Below are 22,690 nucleotides of genomic sequence, written 5' to 3'. Positions count from 1 at the left end.
TAGAAAATAAAACATGATACAATTACTCACCACATGCTGACTAATGCACAGCCAGGTCCCAAGAAATGAGAGTCAGAGCCCAAGACCGATGGCAGCAGAGTCCGAGTGAGCCCCACGAGCGACAGCACGACCGAGAAAAGCCGACTGACCCCCCAACTCACAAACGAACGAGCCAGCAAAGGAATTAGCAAAGCAAACAGAGGAGTTAGCAAAGGAGTCAAGGAGCCAACAGAAGAGTTAAGGAGAGAGTGATGGCCCCCCAGCCCACTCCCCGCTTCTGTACCGAGCATGCTGTGCCATGGAATGAAATCCCTTTGGTCAGTTTGGGTTGGCTGTCTGACCTGTGTATCCCCCCCCACTGCCTGTTGTGAGAGTTGGGAACGCAGGGGGAGTATCAGAAACTGAGGGAGACCTTGAATTTGGTGCAGGCACTGCCCCCAGCTAAAAAGGCACCTGATCAGTACTTTTCTCAGGGTAAATCCAGAGACAGCTTCATATCAGCCCCTGGGAAGAAAGTTAACTCTTTCCTGACTAGAACCAGCCCAGGCACCGTGAACCCTTGGCTGGAGTACATTGTCTGGCTGGGTAAGGTGATTTGGGGAGGTTACGGGCTGGTTGCAGTCCAGAACATGGTCAGATCTAAGTAGTTGAAAAAACCCAAACCAACCAAACCCCAAGAACTCTCCAAACCCACAAATAACTTGGAGTTAGTTAGTCCAGAGAAGACCAGATTCAGGCAAGAGACAGTACAACCCTTTCACAAAGACTTACGGTGGCCTTCTTCCTTCTACTTCAATATTTCAGTGTTTCCTTCTACTTCAATATTGAAACAGAAGAAAAATGGTCACTCTCTTGCGCTTCAACTGTGAGTGGCTTGAGTGGCAGCAAAGGAGCTTTAGTTCACACATCAGAAAATATATTTTTATAGTGCAGATAGTTCAGGCAACTTTGGTTTTGGCACTTCAAGTGCTGAATCTCAGCACTGGCACTTCTTTGCAACTAGGCTGGATAAGAACTACTGTGATTTACACAGTTTATCCTGCTTCTGGGAAGGAGGAAAGTGATGGAAAAGTCCCTTTTTTGCTCTGTTCTCTGGCAAAAATATTTTCTGAATTGTGTTGGTTTGAAGAGATTCATAGAAATGAGAGACGATCATGGAGTCTGTGCACTTTCCTGCAGGAAATGTATAGGAAATCCATCACTAAAGCTGGATTTCACCATCAGTTTTTTTGGTTTTTTTTTTATTTTTTTTTTTCAGTCACTTTGATTAAAAAAAAAAATGGTTTTTGCTTTGTTTCCCTCCTAGTTTAATGGAAAAGGGAAAAAGGTGTCTACCACACTGTGCATTGCTACGCTCAGGAAACCGAAAATCACACCAAGTAGCCAAGGCACAACTAGGCAGTCTGCGTTTTGTTATTAGCTCATACTCCCAGATTCGCTACTCTTGACCAAATTACCCTTAGACAGCTCTCGTTTCTCTTGTAACCAATCCCGTCAAACTCAGCAGGGAATCACATCTTCCCAGCACACTTGAGAGCTCTTGGGAGTGCAGAATCGCCCCGGATGACACCAGGCTGCTTTGGCAGTACGGAGAAACCAACATCCGTCTCAGCCCTGGGCAACACTCTACTCTCCAGAGCATCTTTCCACAGACGAGACCATCAAGGGCTTGATACTCTCCCTCCCCTTTGGTTCTCTGACTTCTAAAAATGAACAGCTGTTTGTCTGAGGAGGAGATTTCATCTTTGAAGAAGGAAAACGTAAGGGTCAGGGTCTGGAGCACAATTCCTGTGAGGAGCAGCTGAGGGAGTTCAGCCTGGAGAAGGCGCTCAGGGCAGACCTTATGGCTCTCTACAGCTCCCTGAAAGGAAGGTGTGGAGAGGCAGGGAGGGGTTGTGTTGGTCTCTTTTCTCAAGAGATAGGACAAGAGGAAACAGTCTTAAATTGCACCAGGAGAGGTTTAGGTTGGCTACTGGGAACAATTTCTTCACGGAAAGGGCTGTCAGGCATTGGAAGGGGTGCTCAGGGAGGTGGTGGAGTCACCATCCCTGGAGGGATTTCAGAGACGTGTGGTTTAGAGATGGAATTAGCAGTGTTAGGTTAATGGTTGGACTTGATGATCTTAAAGGTCTTTTTCAACCTAAACGATTCTGACTCCACGAGAGCTTCTGAGCATGGCTGAAGGCTGTTGTTGCTGCTCAGCCAGTTGCAGGTCATGCAGAGCTCATACTCCACTGACTATCTAGAACGTTCCCCAAAATTCCATCGAAGCCTCGGTGTCAAAGAGCAATGCTGCCTGCAGAGCAGACCCTGGGACACAATATGGACTGATTGGTCCTCACAGGGAAGACACGGAAAGGAAGTGAAAAGAAGTGACCAGGGAACTGTTACTTACAATTTCTCTCATTTTGAGAGCTAAAGACACCCAGTGAAATTATCAAACTCCACATTACAGCTAAAAAAAAAAAAAAATTAAATTAATTCCCCACCTCCAGTGTTATTTCTTTAAAAGGTGGAAGCCATCATGCTGCAGACCTCAGAAGCATAAAGGGATTTAAAAATCCACAAGTGCTTTATAGAGCCATTGTTAAACACAGTGGTTCCCACGCAGCCGTTGCAAAAGCCTGCTAGGATTACTGAGAGAGGATCATGGACTTGCCCTCTTGCTTTCTCCTTCCTTTGTGCACCAGCAACTTGGTAATAAGCACCACGGAAGCGCTCACCTCCCTGTCCCTTCAAGTTCTGTGACAGCGAGTATAAACATACACAACAGACAGCTCCACTGGTTTAAAAAAAACACAAGAAAGAAAAAAAAGTTTTCTTTATGCTAAATATAGGATCACAGGATGGTTTTGTTTGGAAGGGACCTTAAAGATCATCCAGTTCCAACCCCCCTGCCATGGGCAGGGACACCTTCCACTAGACCAGGTTGCTCCAAGCCTCATCCAGCCTGGCCTCAAACACTTCCAGGGATGGGGTATCTCAGCAGAATAGGTTTGCTTTTTCACTTTCCCTTAAACATAGTTCTTCAACCCGCACTTGAAGACCCAAAAGCCCCTGTGGATTGATTTATCTCGCTGGTACATTCCTGAAAGCATTGGGTGTTTCTCGTGGAAGTGTAGCAATCAGCCCCTTACACTCTCTCAACTCCCAGCGACCTTCCCAATCCTCCTCATGATTTTCATGGCTCCTCCTTGAGGCATTTTGGAAAAGAAGTTACCGAGACGCTGCTGGAGCAACGAGACCAGGAAAGGGGGAGAACTCTTCCTTGTCCTCTTCCCCAGGATGCAGGATGAGCTGGAACAGACAGCCCAAGAGGAAGGGCAGCCCCTTCCTTGCCAAAATAAGGAATTTTGCAGCCTCAGGCCAGGACTAGGATGTCAGGCCAGGGTTCACAAGCTGCGCTGAGCTCAGCACGTTCCACCTTACACCATCCTTTGGGTGAGGATGTCCGTTTTCTTGGACCACACCATGCTCTTTCCAGGACAGATACAATTCACAGCAGAAATACCAATTAGTACCAAATTAACGCCCATTCCCTCTCTGTGACTCTGCAACTTTACCTGCACTAAAAACTCCAACCGGAACTGCCACAGACTGTTCCATTTCATGCATGCAATCCTATCTACTTCAGAGGGATTACAGGGGCATTATTAAATTCAAGACCAGGTCCCTTTAACTGTTTATATCATTTTTAAGCCGTTTTAACTTACTGCAGTTATGCAGCGAAAGCATTTTAAAACCAGGTGGAAAATCATTAGTGTTTCACAACCAAAGGGGAAAAAAGAATATATTTATATGGATGCTAAGTGGAGATGGAGCATACAAAGCTTTATCTTCTCGTGATGTAAATCCCAGGCAGCGTTCTGTTTGGAAATTAGACCAGATGGATTCCAGAGTGCAGCCCAAGGTCATCTAAATCCTGTGTTCCGCTCCAAACCGTAAGCGCGACCATCATGAACCACACAAAGCCATCAACAGAAATTTAATACACCGTCAGCTACTCGGCGATCTTCTGAGAGCGCTTTAAATGCTCCTTACCCTCGAGTGCAAACACACAAACAGCCCTTGTTTCAAAGGGAGACAGCGGGAAGGAAGTCTCTCTGCATGTGGGTATCGTAGGGAAAAGCACGTTCAGGCTGCGGCTTGGTAAGTAGGTGCCTTGTAAGAGCGAGTTGTTGGACAGCCAGATGGTTCATTTAATATTGTCTGATTCTGGACAAGTTCCATCACTCACCTGCAGCTGGAGCCCAACTGCCTGCTCGCAGAGCTACACCACCGCAGCATTCCGTGCGCTCCCTCCCGGGTCACCTATTGCCAAAACAACCAGAGACACAGACCTCGTTTAGAGCTCGTACTCAAGTAATTACTTTACTACCTTGCAGGATTTAAGACTGACTTTAATAGAAAAAAAAAAAACCCTCTCACTAATGACTGACACGTAACAGGGTGTCAGCTGCTCTATTTTTAACCCCGTGTGCCCCAGCGCAGCGCCCTGCCTCCCCGCGCTGCCGGAGCCGGCTCAAGGTGACGGCTCGACCTCTGGAGCAGCAGCTCAGCAGCACCCGAGAGCGGCCCCATGACCCCGAGGGTTAACTCCTGCCCAGAATATTGCTTTTTAAACACAGAAAAGCAACATTATGCATTTACTAGTAAGGTTGTTGAGAACCATGGAGATGATTTTACGCTACCCCGTAGGAAATGTTACACACCCTCTACACTACTGTGGTCTGCTCCTTGACGTGGCCGTTCATCCTTAACTCACCATTCTTTTAAATGTTACCTACCTTCTTTTAATTTTAACTACACCTTTCGTTGCCACAGCCCATCTCACCTGGAGTTCCTACTTTTCTTGCCCAGGATTTCTGGGCCTCCTCCTCAAAGGAACGCTCCAGTTTGGGAAACACCAGGATAACCGGACCACGCAAAAGACTAAATCACACAACCAGGAAATACTTCCACTTGTCTTTTTTACCTCAGACCAAGGCAATTAGCTTTTCCATTAGGCTAAAACTGGTATTTTCCAATGAAATCCAAATTTTTTTGTAGCAGAAAGTCTGAAAGACTAATGGATTAGTCTGCTGAGCCATTACATCTGCTGACTCAGACTAATACCGCGTTTCCAATATGCCACAGAAATGATGTGGGAATTTTTTTAAAGAGTATTCAGCAAAGCAGTTAAACTCAGCACATTTAGACATTTCTGCGTAGATCTGTTCCGTGTATCTTTTCACAGAGGGTAGGAACCTTTTATAGCTCTTGAGAAAATGGTGAGAGCTCAGATCACTTGGAAATTTCAAAATATTTGTTCCTCCAATGACTACTATGTAAACCCAGAACAGAGCCCTGCTGAGGAATCCTTCTCTATGTAGATCAGAAGGAAAGGCAACTTGCACAGAGTCCTGTAAGGCACGAAAGAGGATAGAGAAATTGAAGTATATTTTTCATTTTCCTGCCTGTTTTCCTCAAGCAGCACCAGATTTCTCCAGATGTAGAGAAAACAGCATTTGCAGATATGTACAAAAGTTTATTTTACAAACAGCAACTACTTTTGAATAAAAAAATTGCAAAAACATAGACCAAAAGTTAGAAAACCAGCTCAGGGGTACATTTTTTTTTTTTTTTTATGAAGTACAATTTAAAAGAATTCACTAAGTATATATATAAAGTCCCCATTCCCTCCCCAACCATCTACCAGATGGAAATTCATTACAAAGCTTTACAAGATAGGAAATAAACATTAGTGACATTGCAGTAATTTTGGACAAGTAAATGAATTGATTGACCATATTTCTATTACCTTCCCCTGGCCTTAAAAATAATAGTCAACTCAGATCTCAAATATGACAAGGTCCAATTCTGGAGCCATTTTTTCTCTAGTAAGTATTGAATGGCAATGTTCATATTTGTGTATTTTGTTACATCACTACCCCCCTAGTTCTATTTTCTCAGTAAGGGAAAACCAACAAGTTACATTTAGGCTTGAAGCTATGAAATTGCACCAACCATTGTCTTGAGTTAGCAAAGAATGATTTCTTCAGGACTCTGGAATGGGTGCTGCTGTTAGAAACGTGTCTGTAAATGTGTACTGACTCGAGTAATAAGTGTACTTAACGTGAAAAAGCATAAGCAGCTCACAAAATATTGATTCAAAAGGATAACGTGCACACAATTCCACTGAACTACAAGAGTAGTAAGGGTGTAAGTCCCCAGTTATGTGGTCTAGAAAATGACAAATTCAGGTTTAGGAACCTGTGCACAAATGTCTTATTCAGCTGTTTGTGGACAGAAATGGAGGGCATTGTTACAGTCTTCAAACTTCACTTTGAACTTCCTTTTCATGTTTCAGATGTGTACCAAAAGCTAATTTTGGATAGTTTAACTCAATCAAAGAGACAGTATGAATTGATGTGTAAGCAAAAAATTACCACTTTTAATTTTCAAAGCTGTTGGGTCCCACTGAGGTTTAAAAAAAAAAAAAATCATTTTCAATATTTGAAAAACATTTGAGACAATGAAAGCATCTCAAGATATTACAGTAAGTCAGTAATGAAAACTATTATAATACAACAGTGCTCATTAGCTCTAGTAAAGCTATGTTAGTCTGTTTTCTCACTACAGACCCACTTTTCAGGTTACATTATGCCATTAAAAAAAACCCTGTTTCTCAATACACAACTTTCTAAACACTGAGAAACTTGACAAAATTATTTTAAATCAACCCAATTCAGAATATTGCAGAAATTACTCTGCAGCTTAATCCTATTTTGGGTGTTCGTTTGGGGTTTTTTTGCAAAACCTGTAACAGGGAGTCATTTTTGGTATCGAACTTCACTTTGAAAGTATTGCCCATGCTTTTTATTGGGCATACCAGTGTTTTTGTAGTCACATCACTTTAACAACATGTAGTTCAATATATGCAATATCAATATCCAATAGTCCCTATGGCAAATGGGATACATCTACAGACATTTTATAAAGGAACCATTATGGTTTGTTTTCTCAAAAAATTATCACCACACAAGTTTTTCTTAAAAAAAGCGTTTTGAACAAATTCATAACATACTCAAGGGTTTACAACATTCAACTCTAGAAATGTGGTGAAGTACACCAAGCACTAATACAAACTGAAATGAAATTCAGGAAGCGTTCAGAAACACTTTTTTAGACTCTTGTGATAAACAACGTCCCTAAAATTCACTTTTACACACAGAAGTTTAGACAAGTTGAATAGTAAGATCAAAACTCATCACACTTCTGCTCACTGCTTGTCAGTTTGACAATTCCCACTGCATATAACCCTACCCTTCTCAGCAGACTTCTGTAACATGACGGTGCAGTGAGGGTTAAGACAGAGCGGCAGTCTTTGTTTTCATCACCTAGCTGTTGTGTATATAATGCAATAATCAACAAACCAGACAGCACGGAACCCATTCTTCTGCATTAAAAAAAAGCATTTTAACAAACTACAAACGGCAGCCTTTGTAAGAAGGCATTTTCACAGTTGTAGAGTTGCTAGCATATCTTTAATGTAACAGGCAGAAAGCCCCAAGGTGTTTATAAACATAGTTGAAGACAGTACTGATCGCTGCACCCGGAAAAGTGGTGGCAAATTCACCTAAGTGTCATTCATGGCTTGGGAAATCCAATTCAAGGAAGTAAAACTGTTTTTTCTGGTTTGTAAAAGTAGACATTAAAAAGAAAAAAATTAAAAAACCCACCAAAACAGTTGAGTCGAGCTCAGTACTTCTCTCTGTACGCACAGTCGAATTCACTGCTAAATAGTAAACTTCCAGCTAACTCAGCAAACACCCTTCGACTTCACTTGTGACGCTGTCAAAACAGTTTTTAAACATAACACTGAAAATTATTAAATACGATTTCCACCGTCAAAGAAACCTTTTCAGCTATATCTGCTGCTTTCACTGGGACTTCGATTGTTAGAGTAACTGCGATCACTTTCACTGTCAGAGCCATAAGATCTGCAAAGAAAAGATTAAAATGCCTCAAAATGGTATTTGGAGCTTCAAATTCAAAATTGTATCATGTAAATAGTTGTCAAGACAGACACCCATGAGACAAGAAACACACATACAAGGAGTCTTTTACAGGATCATACTCCATAACTGAAGCATTCATTGAGACACTCAAAATTAAAATAATTAACTTTACATGATGAAAACCCTGTGTAACTCAAGTCAAACTGTGTTTGAAACTAAAAAATTTCTTGCTTTCTCTGACACAGCTGAGAAATCATCCAAAATCACCATTTTTGTAAATGCTAATAGCTGACTGAAGTATATTCTACCAAATATAACCTTATATTGCAAGCATTTCCCCAGTAAGGTAATTTCACAAGTTCTTGCTTTATATACTGCATTTTTTTGTTTGAAGACATAGAAGAATTAGGCCCCATAACAACAACAACAGGAGTGTGCGAGTGCAGAGGGGAAGTTGTAGATTAAAACAGTTTGGCTTATCCAGAAGAATTCCAAGCACCTGGCCAAGCATGAAGACAGAGTCCAGATGGTTTCAGAAAAGCCACAGGACATATTCAAGTTACACAGAACAAATGTTCATCAGACATCTTCTAGCCTCATGCCTGTAAGGAAAGCTTTCTAAATGAAAGATGAGCATATCCTAATCCACCATTGTTTCTCTCAAGCTTCCCAACATCCTAAAACAATGATTTTCTAAGTCTATTTCCACACTCTTCATTAATCTCATCAATTTCCCCTCGAGCACAGGATATGAGTTGTCTTACTGTCCGAACTAGATGGGGAAATGGAGCAAAGTCCATGAAGAGTTGGTAAAGACTTGTGAAAAAATGAGCCTGAGGACAGCAAAGGATGAAAATTTACAGTAGTCACAGATCTGCCTGATTTGCCACTGATTAACATGGGACGTATTAAAAGGTGCAAAACGAATCAGTGATGATTCTATATAAAATATAGAATTTGTTGTAGATAGAGAGCTCCTGTTCCACTTCTGATCCTTGTGGATGTGCTCACTTACACCTATGTAGTTCCCTGGACTAAGCAGAACAAAACTGATCCTAAATTTACCAGAAGCATACTGGATTTGCCGGTAAAATATGTTCTAGGAAGTTAAAGATTAATTCTGGAGAGCACCACATTTTTTTAATCTCCCTTCCAGAATTTTTGTAAATCCACTTTGGCAGCTGTAAGAATTTATCATCCAATGGAATTCTCTTTGCATACTGGGTAGCTTTTAATCCATAACAAGGCACTTGACTTAAATCTTGAGAGCTAGTTCACTGTAGTTTTTAAGAAACAGTTAAAATTATTAAAAAGCCCCAAACATGCTTATTTTGAATATGTGCAACAAACTGGAGCCTTCTCAGATCTTTCTTATGCTAATTTATTCCCCATCCTGAAATATAGTATGTCAGGAATTCCAATTTCTTTGCTCACACACTTGCTCCAATTTTACTTTGTTTTAATTACTACTTTTGGTAATGACATATTTTTTATGCTGGGGGGGAAACCAACCTTCATGAACATCGTAAGTATGCATTTAGCCAGTTTTTTTGCACAAATAGAGTGCCCAAGTCACGCTAGCAAACCGTACCTGGATCGCCTATCGTAACTCCTAGATCTCCGATAGCTGTCACTCCTTTTACTTCGACTTCGACTCCGGCTGTAGTAGCTATCATACGTGTACGACCTACTGCGAAGGGAAGAGAAAGCAGTGGCAGACTTACATTTAAAATAACACTGTAGACAAGGAACTGTATGCTTTAAATACATTTATACAGAGAGATGAGTAGCTACATAGAAATTACTTTTGAAAGATGTGGCAAGGAATAACTCTACGTTTTCTAAAAGGTTAAATACAAGAACAGGCATCTTCAAACCAACAGTAAAACTTTCCAGTTTATTAATCTAGAAAAGACTTTTTAAGTTCTTAAGTTTTATGTTGTCTCCACAAGCTGCACATGCAGCAAAAACCTTGTTTGCGGATATTTCTGAAAGCAAGTAGCAAATTGATTCCATTTATAACTCAATTTTAGCAATAAAGCGAAATGTGTTCACTGTTACTTAGATCATCACCTGTAAGTGTAATGGCAGGATGACTTATTATCTTCAGCTTTTAAAAGTGTCTTATGTTAATTCGGCTTTGATTCAAGTTGCTATCATGGTATTACAAGAACCATAAAGGGGTATTCTTGTACTTCTTATAAAAATACCTTAGTATATTTATTGCAGAGCTCGTATAGAACTACAATCCATACCTGGATCGACTGTGATGGCCATAAGAACTACTTCTGGATCTACTTCTACTATAGGTTCGACTGATAGAAACAAAAAACAGAGGCATTTTAAGTTAGTCACAAACAAGTGCTGAAGAGAGCAGGGGAAGAGGGGGAGAGAGAAGAACATGTTTTGCTCAGAAGTCCGTCTCAGTATGACAAAAACATTAAAAAAAATTAATTCTTATTAATAGGAAACTTTGAAATGTGACTATTCTAACAGGCACACGTCAAGTTGATACTTCAGCCTGCAGTAGGGCTAACGAAGCACATTTCCAGCTCGCTCAGAGACTGAAGCATCGGGCTGCTGTGCCCAACACACTGGTTCTGTAACACAGCCCGACACCACCTCCAACGAGAGACTTACCTACGACTCTTGTAACTGTGGTAAGAACTACTTCGACTTCTTGACCGATCTCTACTATACCATCCTCTGCTTCGGCTTCTTGTATAGCTTCGTGACCTACAGTCAATGGCGAGCAGCAGAAAAGAGGAAGCAAAAGTATTACAAAGCTTTATCTTTTAAGCTAAGTATTTATTCCATACTTGCTAAACAGTACAGTGTTGTTTAAAATAAAAAAAGAGAGTTGAAAAGAAAGACATGCCTTAAAAACACCACAACTTCATGTTAACAGGTGGGAATACCACAGATGTCTTACCTGTACGAGTAGGTAGAACTCCGGGATCGACTTCTTGAGTGGCTATAAGATAGGGACCTTGTTCTGTGTCTGGATTTAGATTCAGATTTACTTCGGGACCTACTAAGGCTCCTGGACGGGCTATTGTCATCTCTACTGGGAGATTCTTCCTCACTGGAACTTTCTTGGTTCCTTGGCCTTCGATTTAGCCGTGCTGTTTTTCTAACCTCATCAAACAGAGATCCAGGCCTCACTTTATTTTTAGCTTTTATTTCAATTCTTAACCCTGCTGGTTTAGGCTCTGGTGCCGAAGCTGCGTTCTTCGCTTCTGCAGCAGTACTAACTGTGGCTGGTTGTAAGTTACCAACACCTTGCAAAGGCTTCCATTTATTATCTGTCATAGTGCTTTGTGTATTTTCAGTGATTTCACTTTTTAAACTAGAGTCTTTAGCACTAGACACAGGGACAGAGTTATTTTCTTGCCTTCCCGTTTCTTTCTCTTCTTTAATATTAATAAAGTCTATAATATTGTTTCCTTGTTTGACAGCATCTTGTTCAGGGGTCTCAACCTGTACATCTTTGTTTACACTAGCACTTAAAGCCTGAGGTTTAGCAGCGAGAACGACAGGAGACAAAACGTCCACTTCAACCTTCCCTGGCGAGTTACGATCCGGAGTACAAATCTCCATGTTGTCATCTGTCTGAATAACATCTTCCAACCCGTTGTCGTTACTTTCTTGTTTAATCTCATTCTTGCCATCAGTCCCATTTACTCCCAAGTTTAAAATACTGGCTGACAAGTTTGTTTCAATGCTACCGTCATTCAGGTGACTGTGATCTGGTGAGACGTCACGTGTAGCGTTACTACCCAAAAGGTTTTCATCCTCACAAGGCTTTTCACCATTTCCTATTTTATCTTTCACTGTTTCATCCTTTTCATGCACTTGGTTTTTATCCTTTATGTCCCTGGCAAGCTGCTTTTCTTTTTTATCGTCCTTGGTAACTGGCTTTTCGTTTATCTCATCATCATCTTCTTCACCAAACTCCAAGGGGGGCTGCCAATGAAACATTTCTTTTCTCTTCTCAACTTTGTGTTTCTTTTCCTTTTTCCCTTTCAATTTTTCTTTTGCTTTTTTGGAATGTGATTTTTTAAGAGTTTTTTTCAATCCGTGTTTGTGTTTTTTTGACTTTTCTCTAACATTTGTTGAGCTAGAACAAGAACTCTCCGACTCAGATGATGACAACTGTTTGCTTGTCTTCCACAAACAATCAGAATCCTGAAAACTTTCTGAAGAATTTGATTGGGTTTTTATCCTTTTGGTAACGCTAAGCTCTGTATCAGACCCTGATGTGGCCTCTCCTTCTTCTTTACTGGAGGAGGGTCTGGAATCCCCCCTATTATGCCGTGCCTCTCCTCTTTCAGAATTTGATTCAGAGTCCCATTTACTACCTGAATAGGATTTTCGTTTAGTTTTTGCACCACCTCTAGGTTGCTCAGAAGATTTCTCCTTAGCTGCTTTCTTTTTAGCATGGTCATAATCTTGCTCACACTTGGCTTTCTCCTCCCCTCTCTCAGAACTCAAGCTATTTTTATCCTGTTTCCAAGTATCTCCTTCTAATTGAAAACGGCCTTCTTTCTTTTCCTGGACTGCTTTCATTTTGGCAGAACGCTCACTGTCAGTTGAGAAGTCCGAAGACGACAAACTGTCGCTCTCTTTCAGTCCTTGGGAAGACTCATCATAGTCTTTCGCACACTTGTAAGGGAGAGTACTTTCAGAGCTCGTTTCTTGCCTCGGTTTAAGAGGCCGAACTTTTTGACCACTTGATGTGGATTTTCTTTTGTTTCTGCGTCTGTCATAATCACTGAGGGAATAATAAGACGTCGACTCGCTATAACCTGACCTGTCACTGTGGTATTTACCCCGTGATGGTGATCTGCCAGAAGAACGCGATTTTGATTTTGACCTGGAGCTAGATGGACTCCTAGATCTTGTATAAGATCTTGAGTATGACCTACTTCGAGAGGACCTGCTTCTTGATCTTTGCCAACTCTCTGAGCTTCTGTCACTACGATATTTGGAACCACCGCTTCGATTGCTATCCGAACTCCGCTGTCGCTTACTGTAGGAGGAAGTAGTGTTAGCCTCTTTAATGACTACTAAATTGTAATTAGTTTGTGGGGGTATTAAATGGGTTGTTTTAGCTTTCATTTCCTGAATTCGCTCGTAAGAGGGTTTCCACGGTTTCTGCCCAGGTTTCCACCTTGAAGGCGGTGGACTATCGCTTAAGGGTATAACAGGGAGGTTTTCTGGGACAACTGGTGGTACCACAACTTTTTACGGGCTCAGCAGCCTTGTTCAACTTATTCTCATTTAATCGTGTTGAAATATTTCGTGGAGAATTGGGAACTGTCTTTTGATGCCGAGGGTTAGAACTTGACCTAGACCTGCTTCGAGAATGTGACGATTTAGAGGCTGATCTCGATCTAGAACTACTTTGGGAATAAGATCTTGATTTAGACCTAGATCTAGATCTGGACCTGTAGTATGATCGAGTCCCCCTACTTGATAAAGTTGATGATCTTCGGTCTTCCTTATCAGATTTAGACCAGTCCCTTCTGGATGAATGTCTAGAAGACAATGAAGACGAACGGGATTTCCTTGCACGATCACAAGATGATTTCATCCTCCTGAGGAAGGAATGAGAGGATTCTACATCTGATGAGGCTGATGTTTTCTTTCTTTTGGTTTGCTTGTGCTTCTTTAAATGCTTTTGCTTTTTAGATTTCTTTTTATGTTTCACCTTCTTTTTCTCCTTTCTGTGCTTTTTGTGATGGCTGGAATATCTCACAGTACTTAGATCAGAATAACCGTTGTGTGACCAAGATCTTGATCTCCGGGATGCACTTCTTTCATCCCATCTGCTTGTACATGGATCACTCAACCTTTAAAAACAAAAAAGCCCCACACTAAGTGGATTTTTTTCTTTTTAAGTCAGATAAACTATTTTCCTCACCTCCAATGCAATTAATGAACTTCAGAAAAATTAACACATACCCCCTTTACTACCAGACAACTGTTTTGACTGAGCTTGTTACACTCCTATTAATACACAGAATTACACCACTATCAAGAGAGCTGCTTCTCTGAGAAATTAATCAGCCAACATCATCAAATTTTGCATATTGTAGAACATAAAGAGGTTTAATGTTTTAACTACCTCTGTCCACAGGACTTTGACATGTTAGATTCTTAAACCCCATTTAAATATCAATTTTGAAACATCATTTTATTTAGTATTCTTCCAGCTGGTACACAGCAATACAGCAGCAAACTGAATGCACTCAGTATATAAAAAGAACCATCAGAAACATGTGCAATTATACAATAATGATATATATAACATCATTCAGTTTTCCTTTCGGGGTTTATCTATGATGATTTGATATGAGCTCATATTTAGTATCAAGTTGTCAGAAACTCTGGAGAGCTGGCTTCCATCACAGAATTTTCATTGCAGAAAGAACATATAAATAAACCAATATAAGACAAATTGTCTTATTTGGTATCCAAATAATCCATATAACCAAGTTTGAGGCTAACAGAAATCTGACATGACTAGCTCTATCAAAGCAACAGAAACCGTACAAGTCAATTAATTACTTCTTAATTAAGTATCCAAGACAGCACTATCAGAAACAACTTTTCTGTATCTTCATCGGGTGTCACATTAGCAAGTAGAAAGGTGTTAAGAAAGTTTTCCACTTCCAATTTTCAGAATTTACATGGAATGCGCTAACTAAAGATATTTGCATTTTTTTATTCAAACACAAGTGACATGGTACATCTACTAATGCTTCTGTAAAAAAACAAGAGATTTGGAATTTGTAGTAAGGAACCTACTTATCGCCTTTACTCCATTTTTCTCCACTAGGCGCTCTGTATGTTCGTAACCTCTGCATTTCCTCTTTCCAGTGAGGAGGGGTCTCACTGCTCTCGTCATCATCGGATTCAGAACACGATCGTGATCGAGGTGGGGTGTGATACCGCTACGAAAACAAATAAATCTATTCTTATTTAAATGAGACTGGAATAATGAAGAAAATACACAGGTGCTTCTTTTCATAACACAAAGCAGGCAACATTACCCACACAAAGTCCAATAAGAAAGCACAATCTAGATTTCCTGCCAAAGATACCCACTTTGGGTATGCATATATCCCACGTGTGACACTAGATTACATCGCTAACTCTCTCACAGTCTGAGAGCGTATCACAAGGCTTGAGAGGAGCCGCAGCTAACTCATTCTTGCAAAACGTGGAAGGATGAATTGAGGAGTCTCTTGTGCAACACCTTTTGGAATAACACAGTTACTGAAGATAAGCAACTGTTTTTTCAGGATGCTAAAGCACAGATGTGTCACTTCAGTTAACAGACACTTAACTGGTTGTATGTGTAAAGATAAGCCCCATTTCAAAAGTTACTGCTGTTCAGCCCTTCAGAATCAGGAACACAGTTTAAGATAGCTTCCAAGCAAAAAAAAAAAAAAAAACCACCACACACACCACCACCAACAACCAACCAACAACAACAAAAAATATTTCAGAGAAATGGGATGAATCTTCACACTTAAAGTTATGCTTCGGCACAGTGTTTAAGTGGGCAATAAGAGCTACTTGTGCAGCAGAGGAAGAAACTCCAATACTGCTAGCTCATTATTTTCCATTACCCAGTTGGATACATACTTAGGTACATTCTGTGAGGAAATTAGATGCTCCTTGACTCAGTAAAAAAAAAAAACCCACACCTGGATTGTACTTAATTATTTTGAGTAATTTATAAAACCAAGCAATATGTAAAAGAAATAATTATATTAAGTTATACATATATATATACACACACACACACAATTTTCCCCAGAAAGATGACTCTACTGGTTTATTCAGTTAATTACAGGCAAAAGTCTTTTAAGACATCCTATTCATATATACAAAAAAAAAAAAGAAACTTCCATGAAGATTCAGAGCTTCCCAATTTTTTGAATTGAAGTAATGACTACTTAAAAAAAAGCCATTCATCTGTAACAGCATATAATAGGTGGAAAAGATCATTCATGGATCTTCCTCATTCTATAATATAATACTCAGGAGTGTCTCAGAACCTAAGAGGATTCAAAAGTGCAAACAAGTATCTTGAAAAAGATCAAACAAGTTCACCCTGGGTAGAAACTGTTGCTAACTTAGACTTTATGATCTCAAAGGTCTTTCCCAACCTAAGAGATTCTATAATTCTAATCAAACTACTAGACATGGCAGAAAAATGTGTTTCTCCAACTACTTACTAGAACTAAATTATTTCTGATATTACTGGTTTTCATTCTTACTTCTGCCAAGAGGTTGCCAAAATTACAAGAACAAGGCAGAAACACCCAAATCCCTGGCAAAAGCCAATTCCACTCAGCTTTAAGCTATTTTCCTAAGGTCTTTATTTACATAAATATTGCAAACCATTCTGTTTAAAAGGCTTCCTTTAGTGGCTCAACGTGTCAAATACAAACGAAAGCTGTCATATGCAAAGACAGCTATCAGAATTGATGTCAAGGCTGGCAAATACAGGTTGGTTCTCAGACAAGGTCAAACACTACAATACCTTGATCCACGCTCCAGCCATCAATGCTGCTAATCTTGTGGCTTAAAACAATTGCATCATGGGGATCAGTAGAAAAGTGCTTCTCAAATCCAGTGGCTATCACTTAAGAAAATCATGCTCAGAGGAGTGCCAGTTAACATCATTCTACCAAAAAGTGTCTTCAGCTATACAGATTTTGATCTCTATATATAAACTCTTGAGAACTTCCATACGCAAAAATATTTGGCAGGAGCAAGCCTTGGTTTGGTAGTAGTTACCCAAATGCCACCTACTAAACTGATCCAAGAAAACATTCTGAAGGGGAAGAATACACTCTATCATAGTATGCTACCATTTGAAATGCACCACTACAAAAGCTCTTCTTACTTTCTCCCCCTTCTCCTCAAAAAAAGAACAGTGTAGCTGCTGTTTTGGGCCCTGTATTGTGGGTTATTAGGGGAGACAAGAAAACTTTTGCTTGAGTACAGCGGAACTAACTTCACAATACCAAAGATCTGAAGTGGAAATCTGCATAAACAGGGCAAATAGTTAGGTGGGAAAGGAAAAAACCCAGGACCAAGTCTGCACATAGGAAGGAAATAACTTCTTGCCCATGCATCATCTATGAAAATTACAGACTCAGTCTCAACCAGGACAGCTGACAGAATTTGACAAACTGCATTACGTAGCTAAAAAAAAAGGAAAGAAAAGGCTGACTTAAAATGTCAAAAAGCAGAAGATACAATATGACTTTGCCGATGTTGCCAGAAGAACTGTTTTTTCCTCAGCAACGTATGCACAATCACGAAGGTGAAAATGCCAGCACTCGGAAGGACAAGCAGTATGATATCAGAAAGGGCTGTACACTTTGGATGCTGTAGAACAGCTCTGTCTACTGTTACGTGGTACAGCCCCGAGGCTTAAGAAAAACAGCAAGGAAATTCAATGGGTGGAGGAGAGTAAAAGCTCTTGTCCCTCCTCTTTAATTTACATCTTGTGGTTTACGTGGGACAAATCTGGCTGAATTAATTTTGATCTCTACAAAGACATAGTTTTATTCTTATGCTTGAAGACTTCTCATAGCTGAGGAGTAAGCATTTGTTTTCTGAAACAATCTTTAAGTAAGAAGACAGTAATGAGAAGGATGGCGAAAAAGTGTTATAAAATGACCACCTGACAGCAGTATTCTGGCCTTCTAAGCTAGAATCTACAACCTGTCAACAACAGTTCAAGTGTCACACAAAGCATTCAAGAAAATTCAAAGCTCAAGGTGAGAAAAGATACTCTGGGTGAGAGGAAAGGAAAAAAAAAAGTAATTGACACATACTATTGTGCCTCTTCCTTTAATTTTTCGTCCAGATTTAGAGACTGATGGTTTCTGGTCAGTCAGAACTGGCGTAGCATCAAGAAGCTTCCTACGTAAATTAATAAAATATGAGCTTACATGGGAAAAAAATTAGTTTAAGTTCATTTTTAAGTTAATCATGCAAAATATTCATCTTATTCATTTGTGAGATGGCAGAACTGAGAATTCTGTGAACTCTCCAGGAAATAACGCAAGCCGCACGGTTCTGCAACGAAAGGCAAATCAGGATATACCAAACGCATAGCCTATCTGACCTCTCTCTGTGCAAATAAACGTTAAAAATGAACTTGAAAAGGTCTCTGCTAACATGGCATGTGGCTTTTCCAAAGAGGCTGACTTGTGTTTGGTGGACAAATCATGAAGACAGCATGGGCAGAATAGTTCCAGGAGCTCAGTAGTTATATAACATCATCTGGAATAGGGATGGCAACTCACAATATCTTCTAAAGCCTTGCTTCTTTCCTGAGCAACAAGAGGCAATCAGCACTCCTTTTCACAGTCTGTGTAACGTCCTCAAAAGAAGCAGTTACAAAGGCTTTGGCAACAAGAGTCAAGTTTCAAAACAAACAAAAAAAGGCTTACAGAAAACTATACCTTTAACCGAAATAAAAGAACCCACCCAAACTGATTTTAAAGATAACCTGTAATGTAATGGATGAGCTCATCCCAGTCCAAAAGCAAATGAACTTTGACAGAAAAAGAACCTAACTGCAATTTGGCAGAGGTGCAAAACACAAATGGAAAGTAACTTGTGAACTCGTGACTTCCTTTGTATCAAAAGAAAAGTATTTTCTCTTATTCTCAAAATCATAGTTGGGTCATAAAATTCTGGTGGACTGATTTTGATCCAAAGTGTCTTCTTCAGTCTAAGAAAGATGAAAAATCACCTCTCCCAGTGCCAAGTCTCCCTCGCAAATCAAGCATTTGCTGTGCTTTACACTGTAAAACTTATTCTGGAATTATTAATTTTTCTTGCCTCATCTGTAATTAAGTTTAAGGTTGTAACCTGCACAATCCTTAAGGACCAATTAAGGTAACTCATTAGATCACTGAAAAACCCTGACACCAGAAGGGTTTTGCAATCTATTGTAAGGAATATTACAGAGAAAACTGGAAAAAGGACAATTACTCTACCTCGTTTAGAAATTGTGAAGCTAGAGTCATCATTTGCTATCAGTACTAATAATACAACGTTAGCAGAAAAATTTCATGCATAGCTTCCACCAACCCAACATAAGAAAGCTCAAAGATTCTTACGGTTCAGGTTCTACACTGACAACGGGCACATCTCTTCTCAGCAAGAACCTGTTCTCGGGCACCGGGGGGATTTCTTCAGGACGTACCACAGGTTTGTCCCTCTTTGTGAGCACATCGACCGCTTTTTCTGTTACATCACTCTTGTCAGAAAGGCTGCTATAGGGAAAAACAGGCTGATAAATTAACAGTCAACTGATAAACTAGTCTTTTCAAAGCAAATTCCAAACCCAGCCCACATGATTGATGCATGAAGTTTTAAGATGGCTTAACAAACAAAAGGTGTTTCATTAGCAACCTATTTTAGGCACTGTTATTAGAAAAAACATTCAGTTCTCACTTCACAGCAAGTAATTTTGCTTTTAATTTGTCAGGAAATATTTTGATACATATTTGATTATGTTTTCAAAGGTCTGTTATTTGTCTAACGTCCCACTTTAACACAGGTATACTGAGCCCCAAATACTTTTAACACACTGAGCTTCACTCATTTCAAATTTTGCTCTAGCTTCTATCTACAAAGTTCTTAAACTCTTTTATGGAGAGAACTACTCAAGAAGCTCAGGTTTAGGGTTTTTTTGGTTACTTGGTTTTGGTTGTTTATGAAATTAAGCATCAAATCCAAACTTAAATAAAAGCATTTTCATATTCATTGTTCAAGTACTTCAAGAACGCAAATTAGAATTTCTCAGATTTCTCAGAAATTCTTAGATTTAAATACTAGTCACCGTCTTTGGTTTGAGGTTCGCTTGCACCTTGAATCTTCTTTCTTCCTCTCCTCTTTTCTGCGTTTTCTTGATTGTTTGGTTTTAGCTTTTCTTTTGCGCTTTCTTCTTCTGCTTCTTTCATTTTCAGCTTCGCTTTCAGATGACGATTCTGAAGAGCTGGATGCACTGGAGGAGGAGTCGGAAGCTTCTGAATCAGAACATACTTTCTTCTTCTTCTCCAAAGCTTAAAACAGATATTTTTAAATTTTAAGTGTGTACATGTGCACATGTATATGTATATACATCAGCACAAAAGATACAATTTTATTCATATAATATATACACACACTGCTTCAGAAGAGCTCTGTGAACGTTTTTCACAATAAGCTGCATTAAAGTACAATAATAAGTCATATAATTGTGTCCAGCCTAAACACACATCAATAAAATAACACAAATATTTTCCAGCAAAGAGTTGTAAAAAAAAAAACACCCTTTAGTTGCAAGAACTGCAAGAACTTCCATGCACAACTTGCACTCTGTAAGAAGATAGATCACTGCAGAGTCAAAACATTTGTAAATTAGTACACAGTAAGGTTGTAACTGAAGTTGAACATTAATCTGTGCCACGCTAATACACAGAAAGCATGAGAAATAAGTATAATTTTAAGGAGGACAGCTCCCTGCCTTTTCCTACTCTAAAAATGTATTTTAGGTTATACCACTGAATTCACACCTTTGGGTTAGAATTGAATACACAGATAAAAGAAACTTTACAGTAAAAAAAAAAAAAAAGAATAGTTTCTTTAGAAAGCAATGCTCATGTTGCAAAAAGTTTAAGAGAGTTGCAGCCTCAGCTGTGTATTTCTCATTTCTAAGACTTTGTCATTCTCTCCGTTCCGCACCATCATGCTTTTACATTATTTACCCTCTTGACTTTCTCTAAAGAACATAAATAACCACGTTATCCCTAAGGAAAGTCACAAGTGAAGTAGAAAACACAAACTTATGACACTCCACTGCTTTACAGCAACTGTCCAAACATCTATTTAGGGTAATTTATTCCCTAGGAACTCTCATGAAAAGGAAAATTATGTTGACCACACGTACCGCATGTATTAACATTACATGATCTTAAAATAAACCTGTGGAAATTGCAAAGAATTCAGCTTCAAGAAAAGCATGTGTTTGTGTCTCCATCTTCCCAGCTTGGAAAACCAAGTTCTAATTCCTTTCTGAGTATGTTGCGTTAACCTCAAACATTAATTAAGGAGAATAGGAAGCAGGCATACATTTTCCAAGGCACAAAGGTTTAGGTCAGAAAACCTTTTCCCTGCTGTGCCTCCCTCACCTACAAGATTTAAAGGCTTGTAAAAATTAACTAAGGTCCTAAGGTTTACCATAATATTTTTTAAATGTTAGCATAAATTTTTAGTCTCTGAAAACACTATCAACATTCAATTAACTTCAGAGAAACGTATGCTTACCATCTTTTGCCAACTGCGTAACAAGCACCCCGCAGTCAATAACTCGTACATCAGCATAGGGCCTACTTGCAGTATCAGTTTTCAGATTTTCTATTTGTTCTATTACTTCAAAACCAGAAATAACCAGTCCAAAGACAACATGTACACTGCAGAAAAAGTATTTGGAAAGTATACATTTACATACTGCCGTAATTATTTTCCAATCCATTTCAGATTTAAAAAGTCCTTCTGAAGTAGAAGCATTCAACTCTTAAAATATATTAAAGTTAAAAATCAGGTTTTCTTGTTACATTTACAACAATGCTAAGATTTCTTGCAACATGAAACAAAGGTCCACTCCAGTTCAATTTGAGATGAAGTACTTCATGTCATTCTACTCTCTTCTACATGCACAGGGTAAATAGATAATTTCTAACCCATCCTTCCACCTTTGAAATTTCATGCAAGAGAATAACAAAGAAAGCAAGTTTTCCCCAGAAAAGCAGCATTTATAGATCTATACAGAATCAGCATACAAATTCTCACTGGCACTGCAGAGACAACTATAATTAAGGAATCCCCAGTTTTGTTTTTCTATACCACATTTCTGTCCTTCCATTTGCTCCATAACTTTTGCTTCCGGGAACTAACGTATTCTGGGGTAAAAACATGTTTCAAAAAAAAAAAAGTACTATCCAAATATGTTAAACTTGACATTTCAACTTACTGATTTATGGACTGAGGGAAGCAACCAGTTTTGAAGAAAAGTGTTTTAGGATTTAAGACTAAGTTTTTGACCAGCTTTAGGAAATAAGTTGCAACTTGAATTTTTTAATAGGACTGAAAGTTTTGTTTTCCATCTTGTTCTACTGTATAATCTTTCGCAGAATTAAGAATTTTTCCCCACTGTTGTCTATGATCAATATAACATGTGAAGACTCAGCATCTTCAAATGTTAGTCATCACTGGCGAAACGATAAAGGATTCTTACCCATCGAGATGAGGAGCAGGTTTCGTTGTTCTGTTTGACAAACAGCAAGATGGTAAGATGATAAAAAAATAAATCAGGGATTCAGATGAAGTAAAGAAGAGAATGGTACAGAAAAAAAAAAGGTGAAGGTAAGACAAAATAGTGAAAAAATCCAGTTACATACATGGAATTAAAACACTTTACAGATTATACACACAGACTTCATTAAACTTTATATGAAATTTGTCTGAAGTTTAGCTAAATGTGCATACTTGAGAGATGTACCAAGTATTTTATGCATGCAATAAACAATCTTCAAATAAGTGTCTTTAAGTACACATTCAAATATCACTCACTAACATTTTTAATCACAGATTATAAGATACAA

At 39.2% G+C, this 22,690-nt stretch overlaps 1 protein-coding gene across 1 annotated transcript; it reads right to left on the bottom strand.

The window, feature by feature from the left end:
* Positions 1–7,903: 7,903 nt before the first annotated feature.
* On the bottom strand, positions 7,904–22,388 carry LOC104510517 (NK-tumor recognition protein-like; the record flags this gene model as incomplete). Its single annotated transcript, XM_010152791.1, is given in 12 exon segments — positions 7,904–7,982; positions 9,592–9,690; positions 10,256–10,315; positions 10,641–10,736; positions 10,933–13,248; positions 13,250–13,855; positions 14,814–14,959; positions 17,867–17,954; positions 19,163–19,318; positions 19,888–20,110; positions 21,354–21,499; positions 22,324–22,388. Coding segments are annotated over 12 exon segments (4,080 nt in total), but the record flags the coding sequence as incomplete, so codon positions are not given.
* Positions 22,389–22,690: the final 302 nt, after the last annotated feature.

The sequence above is a fragment of the Eurypyga helias genome, unplaced genomic scaffold, assembly GCF_000690775.1.
Source record: "Eurypyga helias isolate BGI_N326 unplaced genomic scaffold, ASM69077v1 scaffold14920, whole genome shotgun sequence".
Lineage (NCBI taxonomy): Eukaryota > Metazoa > Chordata > Aves > Eurypygiformes > Eurypygidae > Eurypyga > Eurypyga helias.
The sequence above is the reverse complement of the archived record's forward strand: the minus strand, read 5'-3'. Positions and strand labels throughout refer to the sequence as shown.